The 14,178-nt window shown below is 37.0% G+C and overlaps 1 protein-coding gene across 9 annotated transcripts in view; it reads right to left on the bottom strand.

Moving 5' to 3' along the window:
• FAM135A (family with sequence similarity 135 member A) overlaps positions 1-14,178 on the bottom strand; it is a 131,637-nt gene that overhangs the window by 59,206 nt on the left and 58,253 nt on the right. For 5 of the 9 annotated variants that reach the window (XM_023544512.2, XM_003404403.4, XM_064287842.1 and 2 more), the window contains exons 5-7: positions 4,497-4,636; positions 4,315-4,385; positions 2,721-2,894 (exon numbers count right to left, since the gene is read on the bottom strand). In XM_023544512.2, coding sequence (XP_023400280.1) covers positions 2,721-2,894; positions 4,315-4,385; positions 4,497-4,636 — 385 coding nt within the window. Of the gene's footprint in view, positions 1-2,720; positions 2,895-4,314; positions 4,386-4,496; positions 4,637-5,404; positions 5,534-14,178 lie in introns of those variants that run through there. The other 4 variants (XM_064287863.1, XM_023544520.2, XM_023544527.2 and 1 more) reach the window with 4 other exon arrangements.

The raw sequence follows: 14,178 nt of genomic DNA, 5'->3' as shown, positions 1-14,178 counted from the left end.
AAAGGCTACTAAAGATAAAACAAGACGGGATCCAGAGTGGCTAGATGACAAACGGGGATTGAGAGCTTTAATTTGGAAATACTCATCTGTCGGAACTGGTTCCCAAGGTTAAAAAAGTTAACAAATATGCAGGCTATTTACAGAAATAAAGAGCGCCCACTTAAGTGTAGAAAAAGAAAAGTTACTAAATTAACTTTGTCTCCATTTCTCAAAAATAAGATATTTCCTTGTCTTAATTCTCTTCACTAAATGACTATAAGCTCTATTAGCATAATCTTTATAAATGCTTCAAGGCACCATCCCAATCACATATAATAAACCACTTCTATTAGTATTAACATTACACTTTGTTGTTGTAGGCCAAAGCATTTGGACTGTTTGATACTTTGGCAAAAGTGAAAAGACCGAAAAGTAAATCATTTTTGCCATAAGCAGAGAAAGGCTTGTGTTTGCAAAATCAATTCACTTTGCAAAAATACCTATATCCCAGCAAAGAAGGGAGTCACAAGTCAGTGGTAAATTCCACTTGCTACGATGTGTTTTTCAGAACTGAGCCACAAAAGTTGTCCTTACAAAAAATTAAAATAAGAAATAGATCATGTAAAATACAAGCAAAGAAAGAAGTCCTCGCCCACTTATTTTAAATAACTGATTTACTGTCTGTAGTTGGGTTAGTCATAGAAATTGTTTTAAATAAAAAATAACATTTAAGAAGATAAAATTATAAATTAAAAAATTTTTTCATTGCATTTAGAGGATTGAAAAAAAAACTACCTATAGGGAAAAGGGCTAATTAAGTTCTTAAGGCTTTCCCCAGAGAATTTCACATGGAGATCACACTGTGAAGTACATTCTCATGAACTCAATAAACTTTACTATTATTAAAAAAGAAAAAAAAAACTCCAACTATAATGAAACTTTAAGAAAAACTTGTCGAAGCATAGTAAGGAATATTACCCTTAACATGACCCCTTTACCAGAACCATCAGCAAAAAGCTTTCTCTTACCGTTTATTTGCTTCCCTTTCACGATTTCTCATTTGCAGACAAACAATGGCAGGGGAAGGTGCTACTCCCCTGGCAAGGGTTCTAGCAGCAAAAGAGGGGCTATAAGGGCCCATGGCAGCTAAGCAAAGACCAGCAACCTCAGCTATTGCAGGCACCTCATACTCTCCTCCAGTCACTAACCAGAGCCAGCAGTTAATCCTCTTGGCTTCTGATTCAGAGCCCAAAATGTCTTCTCCTTCCAGTAAACGGTCTTTAGGAGATGAGCTGCCCCTTTCTCCTACTAGTCTGTGGCCAAAACTGCTGCATTGCAAGAGGAAGCACACACTGAACTCACCAGGATTACTGATGTAAATATCACTACCCTCTTTAATCAGGGCTTTAAAAAGTCACATTAATAAACCTGAGCTAACCTCTATGAGCTCTGTGTACATTTTTCAGGAAAGAAACTAAGCTAGTGTTGTAAAGACAGTCATGGTGAGTCTTAAAATAGGAATGGCTGAAGCAGTTTAATTAGGGATTCTTACTGAAACTACAAAAAGAAGATTCAGGAAACTATAGACATTCCACAAAGAAATAAACTTTTAGCATTAAAACCTAATGTGCAATTCACACAAAAGTAATATGGTATATAATTTCTCTGACAGTTATATTTTAACAACCAGTTACATTGATCTTACTATGGAATAGAAAAGGCAAAGCAAGTCGTCAGGAGAAACAAACTTCTTCCTTGTCTTGTGCTCTGAAGAACTGCTGAAATGATCTTTACGTAAGGGATCACGGGGCAATACAGTGGAAGAGGTTCTTAATTACAGTTTTTAAAACAATATAAAGATTTATGCCACAGGAGGCTGTTACTTGTGGGCAATATGTTAAATTGTATTGTCTTTGTAATTTCTGAGGGTAATTCTACAAAATTACCTACTCAGCTTTCTGATAAAGTCAGCTTAACATCATATCCTTTATGCATCACCCTTAATATTAGCTGTCTGAAATTATAAAGTAGATAATCCAGAAGTCAAATCAACTAGGAATCTTTTACCTAAGTTACTGATTTTAAAAGCACCTGTAACACAAGGATGTTTTTGTGTAAAAACTGAACAGCATGAATTGTATTCTTACATTTAATAAAAGACAATCCATCTTCCCATGGATGTGGGCAGCAAGAAATAATCAGCCCAGTGCATTTATTATGATCCAGAATATTGTATCTTTAAACTAAAATGGTACGTAATATAGTTTAAAACTCGTAAATCCATAAAATTCATTAATGACTTGGAAAAAATAATTTCTGTATAAAACCGATGTAATTTCTGTATGGTACAGATTTAAGAAGACAAAATTAGCCCATCCAGAGAAGGGACCAAGAAAAATTAATATACTTTTCCAGACAATAAATAATTACATTATAATCTTACACAGAAACACAAGTACAAATAAAACAATGCTGTATGGTTATTTCCCAACTGCATTATTTTTCTTGGTCAACTTATCTGGGACTGACAAATGATTGCTCTATATTTCTGTAATGAAAAGTTATCAATCTAATGCTCTTTAAATTTATTATTTTTAATACTTTAGTATAAAATGAAAATATTTAATTAATTATGAATTTAGAAATTCGTTACTACTTCAGTCATCTTTATCAAAGTAAGTTTTCACTATAAAAATGAAAGACAGTACATATATAAGTACTAGAGTATTGGTTAAATTTACCTTATTAGTGGCTGGTGTAGTGCAACCAATGATGCATGGACTGTAACAGACACAACAGAAAGGTGGAAATAATCAAACATAACATTAACATGGTGATGAAGGCCTCTATGGAGGCTAAAGTGCAGCTTCAATGTTCGGCTACTTATTAGTTGCAAGGCGTTCAAATCATCTGCCCTATAAAAAGCAATGTATTTGCATGTAAGTATGGGATATTTAGTAAAAGCCAATAATCTGTAGAGTAGCTTAAGCTATCAAAAACACTTAGTTACTTAATTACTTTTTAAAATCTTGAGTAATTTTTAAAGCATTAAATTTGATTAGACAAGATATGAAATCTAACAATAAGAAAATAATCAGAGCCAATCTATAGTTTTTTATCAGGCCATGTTACGGACTTTTTCCACTAATGTTCCTATAACATGAATCATTTTGACACTTCAGGAATATTATGCCAAATTTTACTCCACAGGGAAAACTATTCATTACAAGGTGGCAGGATAACACAGGTTAAGTCAAATCCTATTATAACAAACCCCAAAAGATATTTCAGTTATTTTTATTGTATAAACCTTTGTTATTACATGCTGCTCAAAAAATAAGCCATTCGTAGATAACTTGATTATGATATTTAGTCTGTCATTAGGTCTACATGTACAAAAATATTTGAAAGAATTCCATAAAAATTGTATCCAAATAAATTATTCTCTTACATATACATAAATTATAATGACTATGGTTGATGAAATATCTACTCATTTTTAGCTTACCCCACTTATAGAATTCTGATTTAGTTAAAAAAGACATTCCTTAAGGAGTTCTGTGTAACTGAAGTATTAAAAAGGAGCATTAGTTACCCTGTGAAAAATGCTTATTCCTCAACAACAGTGAAGAGAATATCGAAAGTAAATCTTTTAGTAACATGGCTGCTCTGTTATTTATACTATATGCAGTCTGAATTCATACACAATTTTCAAAAAGTATTTCTAAAGCAACATTTGAAATAAAAAAAAAACCTTCAAAAATAAAATTGTTAAATGGATCTCTAATTCTTGTTTTAAGTAAATAAAGGCACAACATGTCCCTAAATTATATGTCTACATGTCTAAGTTTGTTTAAGTTCAGCATGGCCAGTCCTAAAACTCTCACGGGCTCTAGAAATTAATGTACTGGTGACAACTGCCAAGTCTCAGAGCATCACTCTTGATAACTCAGAGTATCAAAAAAGTCTCACCTAAAAAAGGCATCTTTCATGCCACTAAGAAAGATTAGCCAGTGACACAGTGAAAGAGAGCTCAGTTACATTTAAATGCCCCAGGGTGGTGGTATTATATCAATAGTGCAATATCTAGAGTTTAGCAAAAGGTCTCATATTTCTTCAAATTGTCTGAATTTGCTACCTGGGGTTCATGGAACCAACACAGGCACACAGCAGAGGCCCAGGCATGCTCATGAAATTCCTCTAGAAGAAAAAAGTAGTTAAAAAAAACAGGAAGGTAACAGGCTGGAATCTAAGAAGGAAATGGGGAATTTAATAGTAACAGAGACTGTTACAAGTACCTAAAGATTTTTTTAATTGTTTGATAAGCCTACTTACGAATAATCTCCATCCGTGAAGTGTAGATCCAAGGATAACAGAAAATTAACTTCCTCCAGAGTTTCCTCAATCTGAAGAGAAATTACAATGTAAGAAACTTTTTGAATATTTATAGAAAGTTAGAAATATGCCTCCAGTCTTACAAAAAATATTCATCTAAATATATATGAAGAGATATTTACCTTTTTTTCATCCAACAACATTTTAACTTTGAAGATCATAACATCATTTAAAACAACCTCTTCATTTTTGTAAAGAATCTGAAATGTTTTACTGCAAATCAGAGAATCATGAACTGAAGCTGGAAAAGCTAAAGTCATACCTAAAACAGATAAGATACGTAATTGACAGGCAAAAGACAAAATACAAGGTAAATCAATTATTTTTACTTTAAAATCTTACAAGTTTGATTTCATTACTCCAATGCCATGCTCATTATGTAGAGCTATTAGAACATCCCTAAAAGTTTATTAATTTTTATGATAAAGATGAATAAATACATTACAATCATTATAAAATTATCATACAATTTATCTCAGCCTGAAAAGGTAAATAAGGAAATCTCAGGATGGGTATTTTAGAGTGAGCAACTGTTCTGCATATCATAGAAGAAAGCAATTTGGTTTTCCACAGACCATCTGCTGTCATGGTTTTATTACTTTATCCTTCAGAAATACATGGTGTGAGAAATACTTAAAAAAAAAAAAAAAAAAACTGGGGATGTTTAAGCTGTTGTTAAGCCTTTCTAGCCATCATCAAGTTGGCCCCAACTTATGGTGACCCCACGCACAATGCAACAAAACATCGCCCAGTCCTGTACCATGATGCATTGCAGATTGGGTACTTGTGTTCCACAGGGTTTTCATCGATGGATTTTTAGAAGTAGACCATCAGGCCTTTCTTCCTAGTCTTAGTCTGGAAGCTCTACTGAAATCACAGCAACATGCAACCCACTAATGACAGACAGGTGGTGGCTGCGTTTGAGGAACACTGGCCATGAACTGAACTTGGGTCTCACACACAGAATTCTACCACCGAACCACCAATGTCTACCTGTGTACAAGCTAGAGAAGGGAAAACAAAGGTGTACCATGAGAGCTTCATCTTTCTCTTCCTTTCCTTTCCACAATGATTCAGTTCAAAGGCCACTATGTGAGCCCAAGCATGGTGGTCATCTGGGCAAGGCAGATCCAAGTGGGATGTCAGAGTTCAACTGGAGTAAGAAGGATGGCCGCATGGGGAGGTGGCCTGTCGTTAGAACCCATGAGTGAGGAGAGCAATCTAAGTGGAAGGGCGGCTTACAGTGGGGTATTGGGAGCCCAACCATGATGAGGAGGGCAACTGCATGGGAGGGTGCCCAAGCTTGGGGAATTACAACTCAATTTGGGTGAGCAGGGATCCTTGCAGAGGGGCAGTCTGGCACAGGGTGTAAGAGTCTAAAAGGGATGAGGAAGGCTTCCATATGGAGTGGGAGGTGTGTGAGGGGCAGCAGCCTGACACATTCTACTGAGCACAAGTGGGCTGAGGAGAACATCCCTGCAGAAGGCCCTCCTGGCACAAGGAATAAGCAAATCCAAGAGGGGTGAGGAGAGTGTCCACAAAGGTAAGTGACCAGACATGAGGCGTCAATGCCCAAGTAATGTGAAGAAAGCATGTGTGAGCATGAGAAAGCAGAGATGGGAGACTGGTACATATAACAGACAAATCAAATTAAAATATATATGTATATATTAAAGGTGATGGGAGTCAGGTTACTTACTGTCACAGAAAGGAGGTACAAATATGGAAGAGAGGCATAAACATAAAATGAATCCTACGGTATTGGACGGAAATAGGAAGCACTGATGTGAACTCATGCTTTTCACTGTATGTTTACATATAAAGATAGATGTAAATCCATGTATGTATGTGCAAATATATATGTATGTACATACACGTCTACTCAAAGGGCCTGGGAACAGCACAATCCCAAATTTTGGTTTCTATAGGGTTTTCAGAGAAATGGCTGATTACAGAGCAGGGCACAGACAGTACGAGATAAAACTAGAATATCTTTTTTGTGCCAGAAAGTAAGTGCTCAAAGAATGAGTGGACATGTCAAAAGGATATAGAAACCAGCTTGAAGAGGCTCCTCCTGGCATTAGCTGACATGAGCTGAGCATCAAAATAAATTATGATAGTCATGGATTAACATCCATTGAATAAAAGAGAAAACCATGAGTCCATAATGATATAAACAAACATAGAAATCAAAAGTTTTAACAGGGTATTTATTAATTACACAGGGAAAAAGTGTTAACTTCATAGTGGTGAAGCCTGGTAGACACCACCTGAATCAAACAATCCAAGTTGTTAGTATCATCACTAACGAGACCACTGAAATCATGTGCCACCTAATAGCATACAATGAGACACAGTATCACTTCTGAGAAATTCCTGTCAAAGACACATAATCTGAATCTAATCATGGGGAAATCTCTGACCAATGCAAACTGAGGACACTATAAAATAACAGGCCTGTAGTCTTCAAAACTGTGAGGTTCATGAAAATCAAAGGCTGAGGAACTGTTTCAGATTGAAGGAGACTAAAGAGATATAACTAATTACAATGCATGATTTAGAACCGGAACTTTTTACTATAAAGGACATTAATGGAACAAAACTTAAATGGGGCTGAGGATGAGATGGTAGTATCAATATTAACTTCTTGATTTTGATGGTTGTACTGCGGTTTGGCTTTAGATTTATTGGGGTTATGTAGGAAAATATTCTTGTTTGGAAGAAATACACATTCAAGTATTTGGAAATGACAAGGCATCATATTGGCAAATCACTCTTAAATGGTACAGGGAAAAAAGTTCCTTGTGCTGTACTTGCAACTCTTCTGTAAGTTTGTTTCCCCTTTTTGGCAAAACTCTTCAGAAGAGTTTTGGTATTATCTGTCTCTAATTCATCTCCTCCCATTCTCTCTTTAGTACACCTTGTGGTAGCCAGTCTCCAAGATGGCTCCCAATGAGGCCCACCTACTGGTTTTAACAGCCATGCATAAACCCCTTCCCACAAAGTATCAGAGTTGATCTGAGTGAATACAGCAGATGTGATGGTACATTAGCATCTTCCATAATGGTCACTTTCACTCTCTCACTCTCAGACTGTTGCTCTGGGGAAAGCCATGCGACATTCTGAGGGCACTCAAGCAGACTACAGAGGTCCACATGGTTAAGAACTGAGGTCTGCCAACAACTATGTGAGTGAGTCTGGAAGCACATCTTTTAGCCCAGTTGGATCTCAGATAAATACAGCTCCGGATGATAGCCTGACTACGACTTCATGGCAGACCTTGAGCCAGAGGCGCCAGCTAAACCACTTCCTGATCCATAGAAAGTATAAGATAATAAGTGTTTGTTGTTATAAACTGCTAATTTTGGGGGTATATTTTTACACAGCCACAAATAATTAAGATACATTCTAACCAGACTTTGAACCTGTAACTTCTCTTATCGAGATTTACAATGACTTTTGTTTTACTAAATCCAATGGTCAATTCTCAGACCTCATCTTACTTGACCTACCATCAGCATCTAACACAGTGATGCAGTCTTTCATTGGTGAAACACTAATCTGGCTTCCTGGACATCACACTCTTCTGGTTTTGCTCATACCTCATAGGCCATTCTTTGTAGTCTTTTTTGGCTGGATCTTTCTCATCCAAGAAACAGCACAGTATAGTGGTTTAAAGTACACACTCTGAAACCAGACTGGCTAGGTTTAAATCCTGGCTCTGCCACTGACTAGCTCTGTGATCTTTGCTGATTTTTCTCTTTCTTCCATGTCCCACAATCAATTCTTCAGCAAACCCCATTGGCTCTACCAATAAATATATCCAGTATTTACTGAAAGTGCTAGGAATGCCCAAACAGAAGAAACAAGACTGCCTTTAGGAATGCTCTAAAAAAGATTCTATCGTTGGAATAAAAAATTACCCCCCAAAATCATTCTAAATTGTGTTGGAATTACTAACAACAATGAACCTTCAGTGAATGTTGCCTATATCCTGAACTGATATCAATACTTAAAGCTTTTAAAAAGATGTACCAGTGTCTTACAGATAACAAAAAACCCATTGCCACTGAGTCGATTCCAACTCATAGTGACCCTATAGGACAGAGTAGAATTGCACCATATGCTTTCCAATGAGCAGCTGGTGGATTCAAATTGCTGACCTTTTAGTTAGCAGCCAAGTTCTTAACCACTGCGTCACCAGGGCTCCACAGGTAACAAACTGCTCCTTAATTTTAATCTCAAACCAGAAGCAGTGGGCAACAGATATGTAACTTCCTTCTTTAGTCATTCACTAACTTTCTAGATGTTGGAGATACATAGCAAAATAAAAAAGATAAAATTTCTAGGCTCATGAAACCTACATTCAAATGGCAGTGGGGGGTGGTGGTGGTGGACAGTTTGACATAGAATAATTAAATTAATAAATTAAAATAATACTTTATTGAGAAGGTGGTCTATCAACAAAGATTAGAAGAGATCCTCATGTCCTCTTCTCCACTACGTGCCACCAAGTTATTGCCTCTCCTTCATCCTAGCAGAAGTCTGGGGTTTTACTTCCCGGAGAAGATAAAACAGGGGCCCTCTGAACTGGAAGTCACCAGATAAGACTAAGAGCACGGGATCTGAGTATACGCATATTGAATACCAAATGCTGAGACTTTCAAAATTCTTCTTGTACTCAGCTCCTAGAAGGCTGGCAGCAAGATTCTTACCCTCTCAGAAGGAGATAGACAAGTGTCTTCTCTGATGTTTCATGAATTATAGAGTCTAAGATTTTACTCTACTTGCAAGCTAACAAACTCACGTGCCACAGTTTCACAGATGCTGGCAGAAGACTCCTGGGTGGAAGTAAAATGATTTTATTAATCACAGCATGAGCTTCATGTTCACATCAGTTCCCCTTCTCCCTAAGTCCCATGGGGGTGACATGGAAGTAGGCCTACGTGGATATTATACATGTAGTGAGTTTTCGGTCATAACCGAGAAACATTAAACTTTTATAAAGTTTTATAAAGAAATACAAGGAAACCTGTCCGACCTTTGCCTTAGAGGGAGACATTATCTTTATTATTATACTAGACAGCAATTAAATCTACACTCTGGTTCACAGAGAGGCATGATCTCCATCTTCCAAAGTTGTCCACTATACAAACATTTTTGAAAAGAGAGCCTGGAACAGAAGGCATTCAGTGCCTCTGCTTACAAGATGTACAAAAACATGAAAAACTATGAAAAATTATTCTCAAAATATACAAAGTAAAATCTCAGACCCTCCCCACTTGTTCACATGAGGAATCTGATCAGTTCAGTATACAAGATCTATAGGTACGAAATTAGAAGATTCCTTTGGAAATGGTTTACCAACATCACCCTAGAATGAAGCTCAAAGAAACAAGTCCCACCTATGCTCTCAGAGCTTCCAATCAGCTTTTGAGGTCCCTCCTTTTAGTCATGTATGGACAAGTGAGTTCTACCAAACATCTGAAGAAAGTTTCTAACGTGGAAGTTAGAGACCAAAGCAAATAGAAAAAAAAACAAAAACAAAAACCAAAAAAACAACTTGCAGAGAATCAGTAAAGACAACCAGCAAATTAAAAGAGATCAGTAAAATTAAAAGAACCAGTAAAGATTACCTACCATCTAAATGACACCAGTTTCAAAAAAAAAAAAAGGCAGACAAAAGTAATAAACCATATAAATAATTATTCTGTGAAGGCTAAAGATATATGGGAGTATTAAAGTTCCTTCTGTATAGGTACAGCATAATGACCCCTTGATCACTATTAGGATGCTCCTAATCCTAATGACATCTGTTTTTTTTTTTAAACACCCTATCTTAGCTCTGGAAACCCTGGTGGCATAGTGGTTAAGAGCTACATCTGCTAACCAAAAGGCTGGTAGTTCGAATCCACCAGGTGCTCCTTGGGAACTCTGTGGGGCAGTTCTACTCTGTCCTATAGAGTTGCTATGAGTCAGAAACGGCTCGACAGCAATGGGTTTGGCTTTTTTTTTTTTTTAATCTTTGATCAAACTTGTGCCACATTAGTTTGCCATGTCTTCCTTATAAAGTCTTTTGTATATCTGATTTTCTTGGAGCTTCTAAATAATTTCTGGTAACTTGTTAACAAAAGAACAATGTTTCTCTCTTCTATTCTTAAGTTTATCCAGCCTTATATTTTCTAATTGATAGAATCCTTCTGGTTCTCCCAGAGACTTCACTCCTAGAGCTGTCTATTCCCCTGCACCAAGCTGAGTTAATTGCTCTCTAGTCCTACCATCATTAAAAAGACAGGAAAGAAAGAAAAAGCAAAAACAGATGTCAGAAAAGACTGAAACTTGCTTTTCAATGTGGAGCAGCTAAAGTGAATGGAAAAAATGATGACATAAAACAGCTGAACAAAAAATTTCAAAGGGCAGCTCAAGAAGACAAAGTATTATAATGAAAGGGGCAAAGACCTGGAATTAGAAAACGAAAAGTGAAGAATATGCTCTGCATTTCTCAAGCTGAAAGAATGAAGAAAAAATTCAAGCATCGAGTTGCAATATTAAAGAATTCTATGGGTAAAATATTGAAAGACACAGGAAGCATCAAGGGAAGATGGGATACACAGTCACTGTACCAAAAAGAACATGTCAACGTTCAACCATTTCAGGAGGTAGCGTATGATCAAGAATCAATAGTACTGAAGGAAGAAGTCCAAGCTGTATTGAAGGCAATGGCAAAAAATAAGGCTCCAGGAATTGACAGAATACCAATTGAGACATTTTAACAAATGGATGCAACGCTGGAAGTGCCCAATTGCCTATGCCAAGAAATTTGAAAGACAGCTACCTGGCCAACCAACTGAAAGAGATTCATATTTTGCCCATCCCAAACAATAAAAAAACAAATGATTTCAATTCATAGCGACCCTATAGGACAGAGTAGAAATGCCTCATTGACTTCCCAAGGAGTGCCTGGTGGATTTGAACTGCTGACATTTTGGTTAGCAAACGTAGCTCTTAACCACTACGCCACCAGGGTTTCCATGTTGTACAAAGAAAGGTGATCCAAAAGAATGTGGAAACAATCGAACAATATTATTGATATCACAGGCAAGTAAAATTTTGCTGAAGTAATTCATGAACAGTTGCAGCAGTACATTGACAGGGAACTGCCAGAAAATCAAGCCAGATTGCGAACAGGACATGGAACAAGGGACATCACTGCTGATGTCAGATGGATCTTGGCTGAAAGAACAGAATATCAGAAAGATGTTTACTTGTGTTTTATTGACTATGCAAAGGCATTCGACAGTATGGACCATAACAAATTATGGACAACTTTGCGAAGAATGGGAACTCCAAAACACTTAATTGTGCTCATGAGAAACATGTACAGTCATTTGAACAGAACAAGGCGATACTGCGTGGTTTAAAGTCAGGAAAGGTATGAATCAGAGTTGTATCCTTTCACCACACTTATTCAATTTGTATGCTGAAGCAAATAATCTGAGAAACCAGACTGTAAGAATAACAACACAGCATCAGTATTGGAGGAAGACTCACTAACAACCTGCAATATGCAAATGACACTAACTTGCTTGCTCAAAGTGAAGAGGACTTGAAGCACTGACTGATGAAGATGAAAGACTACAGCCTTCAGTATGGATTACACCTCAACTTAAAACAAAAATCCTCATGACTGGACCAATTAGCGACATCATGATATACAAAAAAATATTGAAATTGGCAAAGATTTCATTTTGCTTGGACCAACAATTAACACGCATGGAAGCAGCAGTCAAGAAATCAAATGACATACTGCATTGGACAAATCTACTGCAAAAGGCCTCTTTAAAGTGTTAAAAAGCAAAGATGTCACTTTGAGGACTGAGGTACGCCTGACCCAAGCCATGGTATTTTCAATCGCCTCATATGCATGTGAAAGCTGGACAATGAATAAAGAAGACAGAAGAAATGATGCTTTTGAATTATGGTGTAAGTGAAGAATACTGAATATACTATGGATTGCCAGAGAATGAACAAATCTATTTTGGAAAAAGTACAGCCAGAATGCTCCTTGGAGGCAAGGATGGCAAGGTTTCGTCTCACGTACTTTGGCCAAGTTATCAGGAAAGATCAGTTCTTGGAGAAAGACATCATGCTTGGTAAAATGGACAGTTAGGAAGAAAGAGGAAGACTCTTGACGAGATGAACTGACACAGTGGCTGCAACAATGGGCTCAAACATAGCAATGATTGTGTGGATAGCACAGGACCAGGCAGTGTTTCATTCTGTTGTACTTGGGGTCACTATGAATCAAAACCTACTCAACGGCACCTAACAAACCAACAGCTATACCACCATTTTCCTAGATTTTCTTTCTTTGGTCTCTTGGAGTGGGTTCACTGTTTCTCAGATCCATGTCTTCCTCTGTTTTGGTTTTCTCTCCTATTTTGCTGGAGTATATCTTCAAGTAACTTTTTAAGAAAGGCTGTGTGGGAGGTAAAGTTTGTGAATTCTTGCATGTGTGAAAATGTCTATTCTGACAATCTTACACTTGACAAAGTTTGGCTAAGTAGGTAAGTTTGGGGATAGAATTCCAGGTTTAAAACTATTTTCTTTCAGAACTTTGAACTGCTCCATTGTCTCCTATCATTCAGGATTGCAGATGATGTCAGTTTAATTTTCAGTCTTCTTTTTCTGATTTGTTTTTACTACTACCACCTTCCCCACTACCCCTGGAAAAAGAATTTCAAGATTTTTGATTTTTTGAAATTTCACAATAACATCCCTAGGTCTTTTTCATTTTGTTGCTCTGGATCTAATTCTGTTACTGCAATAACTTCTTCTCAGTTTTCTTTGAACTACTATTATTATTTGGCTATTAAATTTCATGGATTGAGTCTCTAGCTTTTCCTTTCTCTCCTATGTTTCTTGTCTGACTTTTTTGCTCTAAGTTCTAGGGGATCTTCTCAATTCTTTGTATTTAGTCCTCATACTGCACTATTTTGAAATTTTAATAATATTTAAAAATCTCTAACAGTTTTATTTTGATATGAAGGCATCCTATTCTTATTTTATGGATACATCTGATCTTTGAGTATACTACTTAAAAAAAAATAGTGTTTAACATGTCCTCTTCTGGCTTCTGGCCTCTGAATTATTTCTGTTTCTTCTGAAATCAGTTTTTGCTGTTTATCCTGATCTTCCTCTTTGAAGTGGCTCAATTTTCTGTTAGGCCTTTCCCTGGAGTGAAACACCTAGCTTTAGAGAAAGATGGAAGCCTGCTGACTGGGTGAAGGTCTCATTAAATTAAGAATGGTGCTTTACTTTGGAACATTACGACTTCTTGGTAATTTAGAAAAAAGCCCTGAGATTTCTAGTCTAAGGAAAATACTAGGCTACCTGACACTTTGGACTTGGGGCGGAGGTGCCCAACTATCACAACTGCCCTGACAACAAACCTTTAATTTATCCCTCTTTTTCAGCCCTACTTCCCATTCATATGCAGTATTTGCCTGACTTAAGCCTGAAACCCCTCAAGAAGGGTATGGAGGGGTGTTCCAAATAGGAGTTCAGCTCTGTGGGGTAAAGAACCTAGTTTCACACCTAAATAAGGTGGCCTTTATCTTTGGCTCTGGAGAAATAACTCTTGGAATAACTGGGGTACCTTGGTCTAGAATTTCCAGGCCATACCTGAGAAATCTGTGCAGCAAGTGAGGACGGCCAAACCAGAAAAAACTTACCTGGGAGGCCACTATCAACTAGCCTCAGGAGACATAATTCAGCCTATCATGCAAGACTGGACAATAAAAT

The sequence above is a fragment of the Loxodonta africana genome, chromosome 1, assembly GCF_030014295.1.
Source record: "Loxodonta africana isolate mLoxAfr1 chromosome 1, mLoxAfr1.hap2, whole genome shotgun sequence".
In the NCBI taxonomy this organism is placed as follows: domain Eukaryota; kingdom Metazoa; phylum Chordata; class Mammalia; order Proboscidea; family Elephantidae; genus Loxodonta; species Loxodonta africana.
Note: the sequence above shows the minus strand (reverse complement) of the source record. Positions and strands in the feature narration are given on the sequence as shown.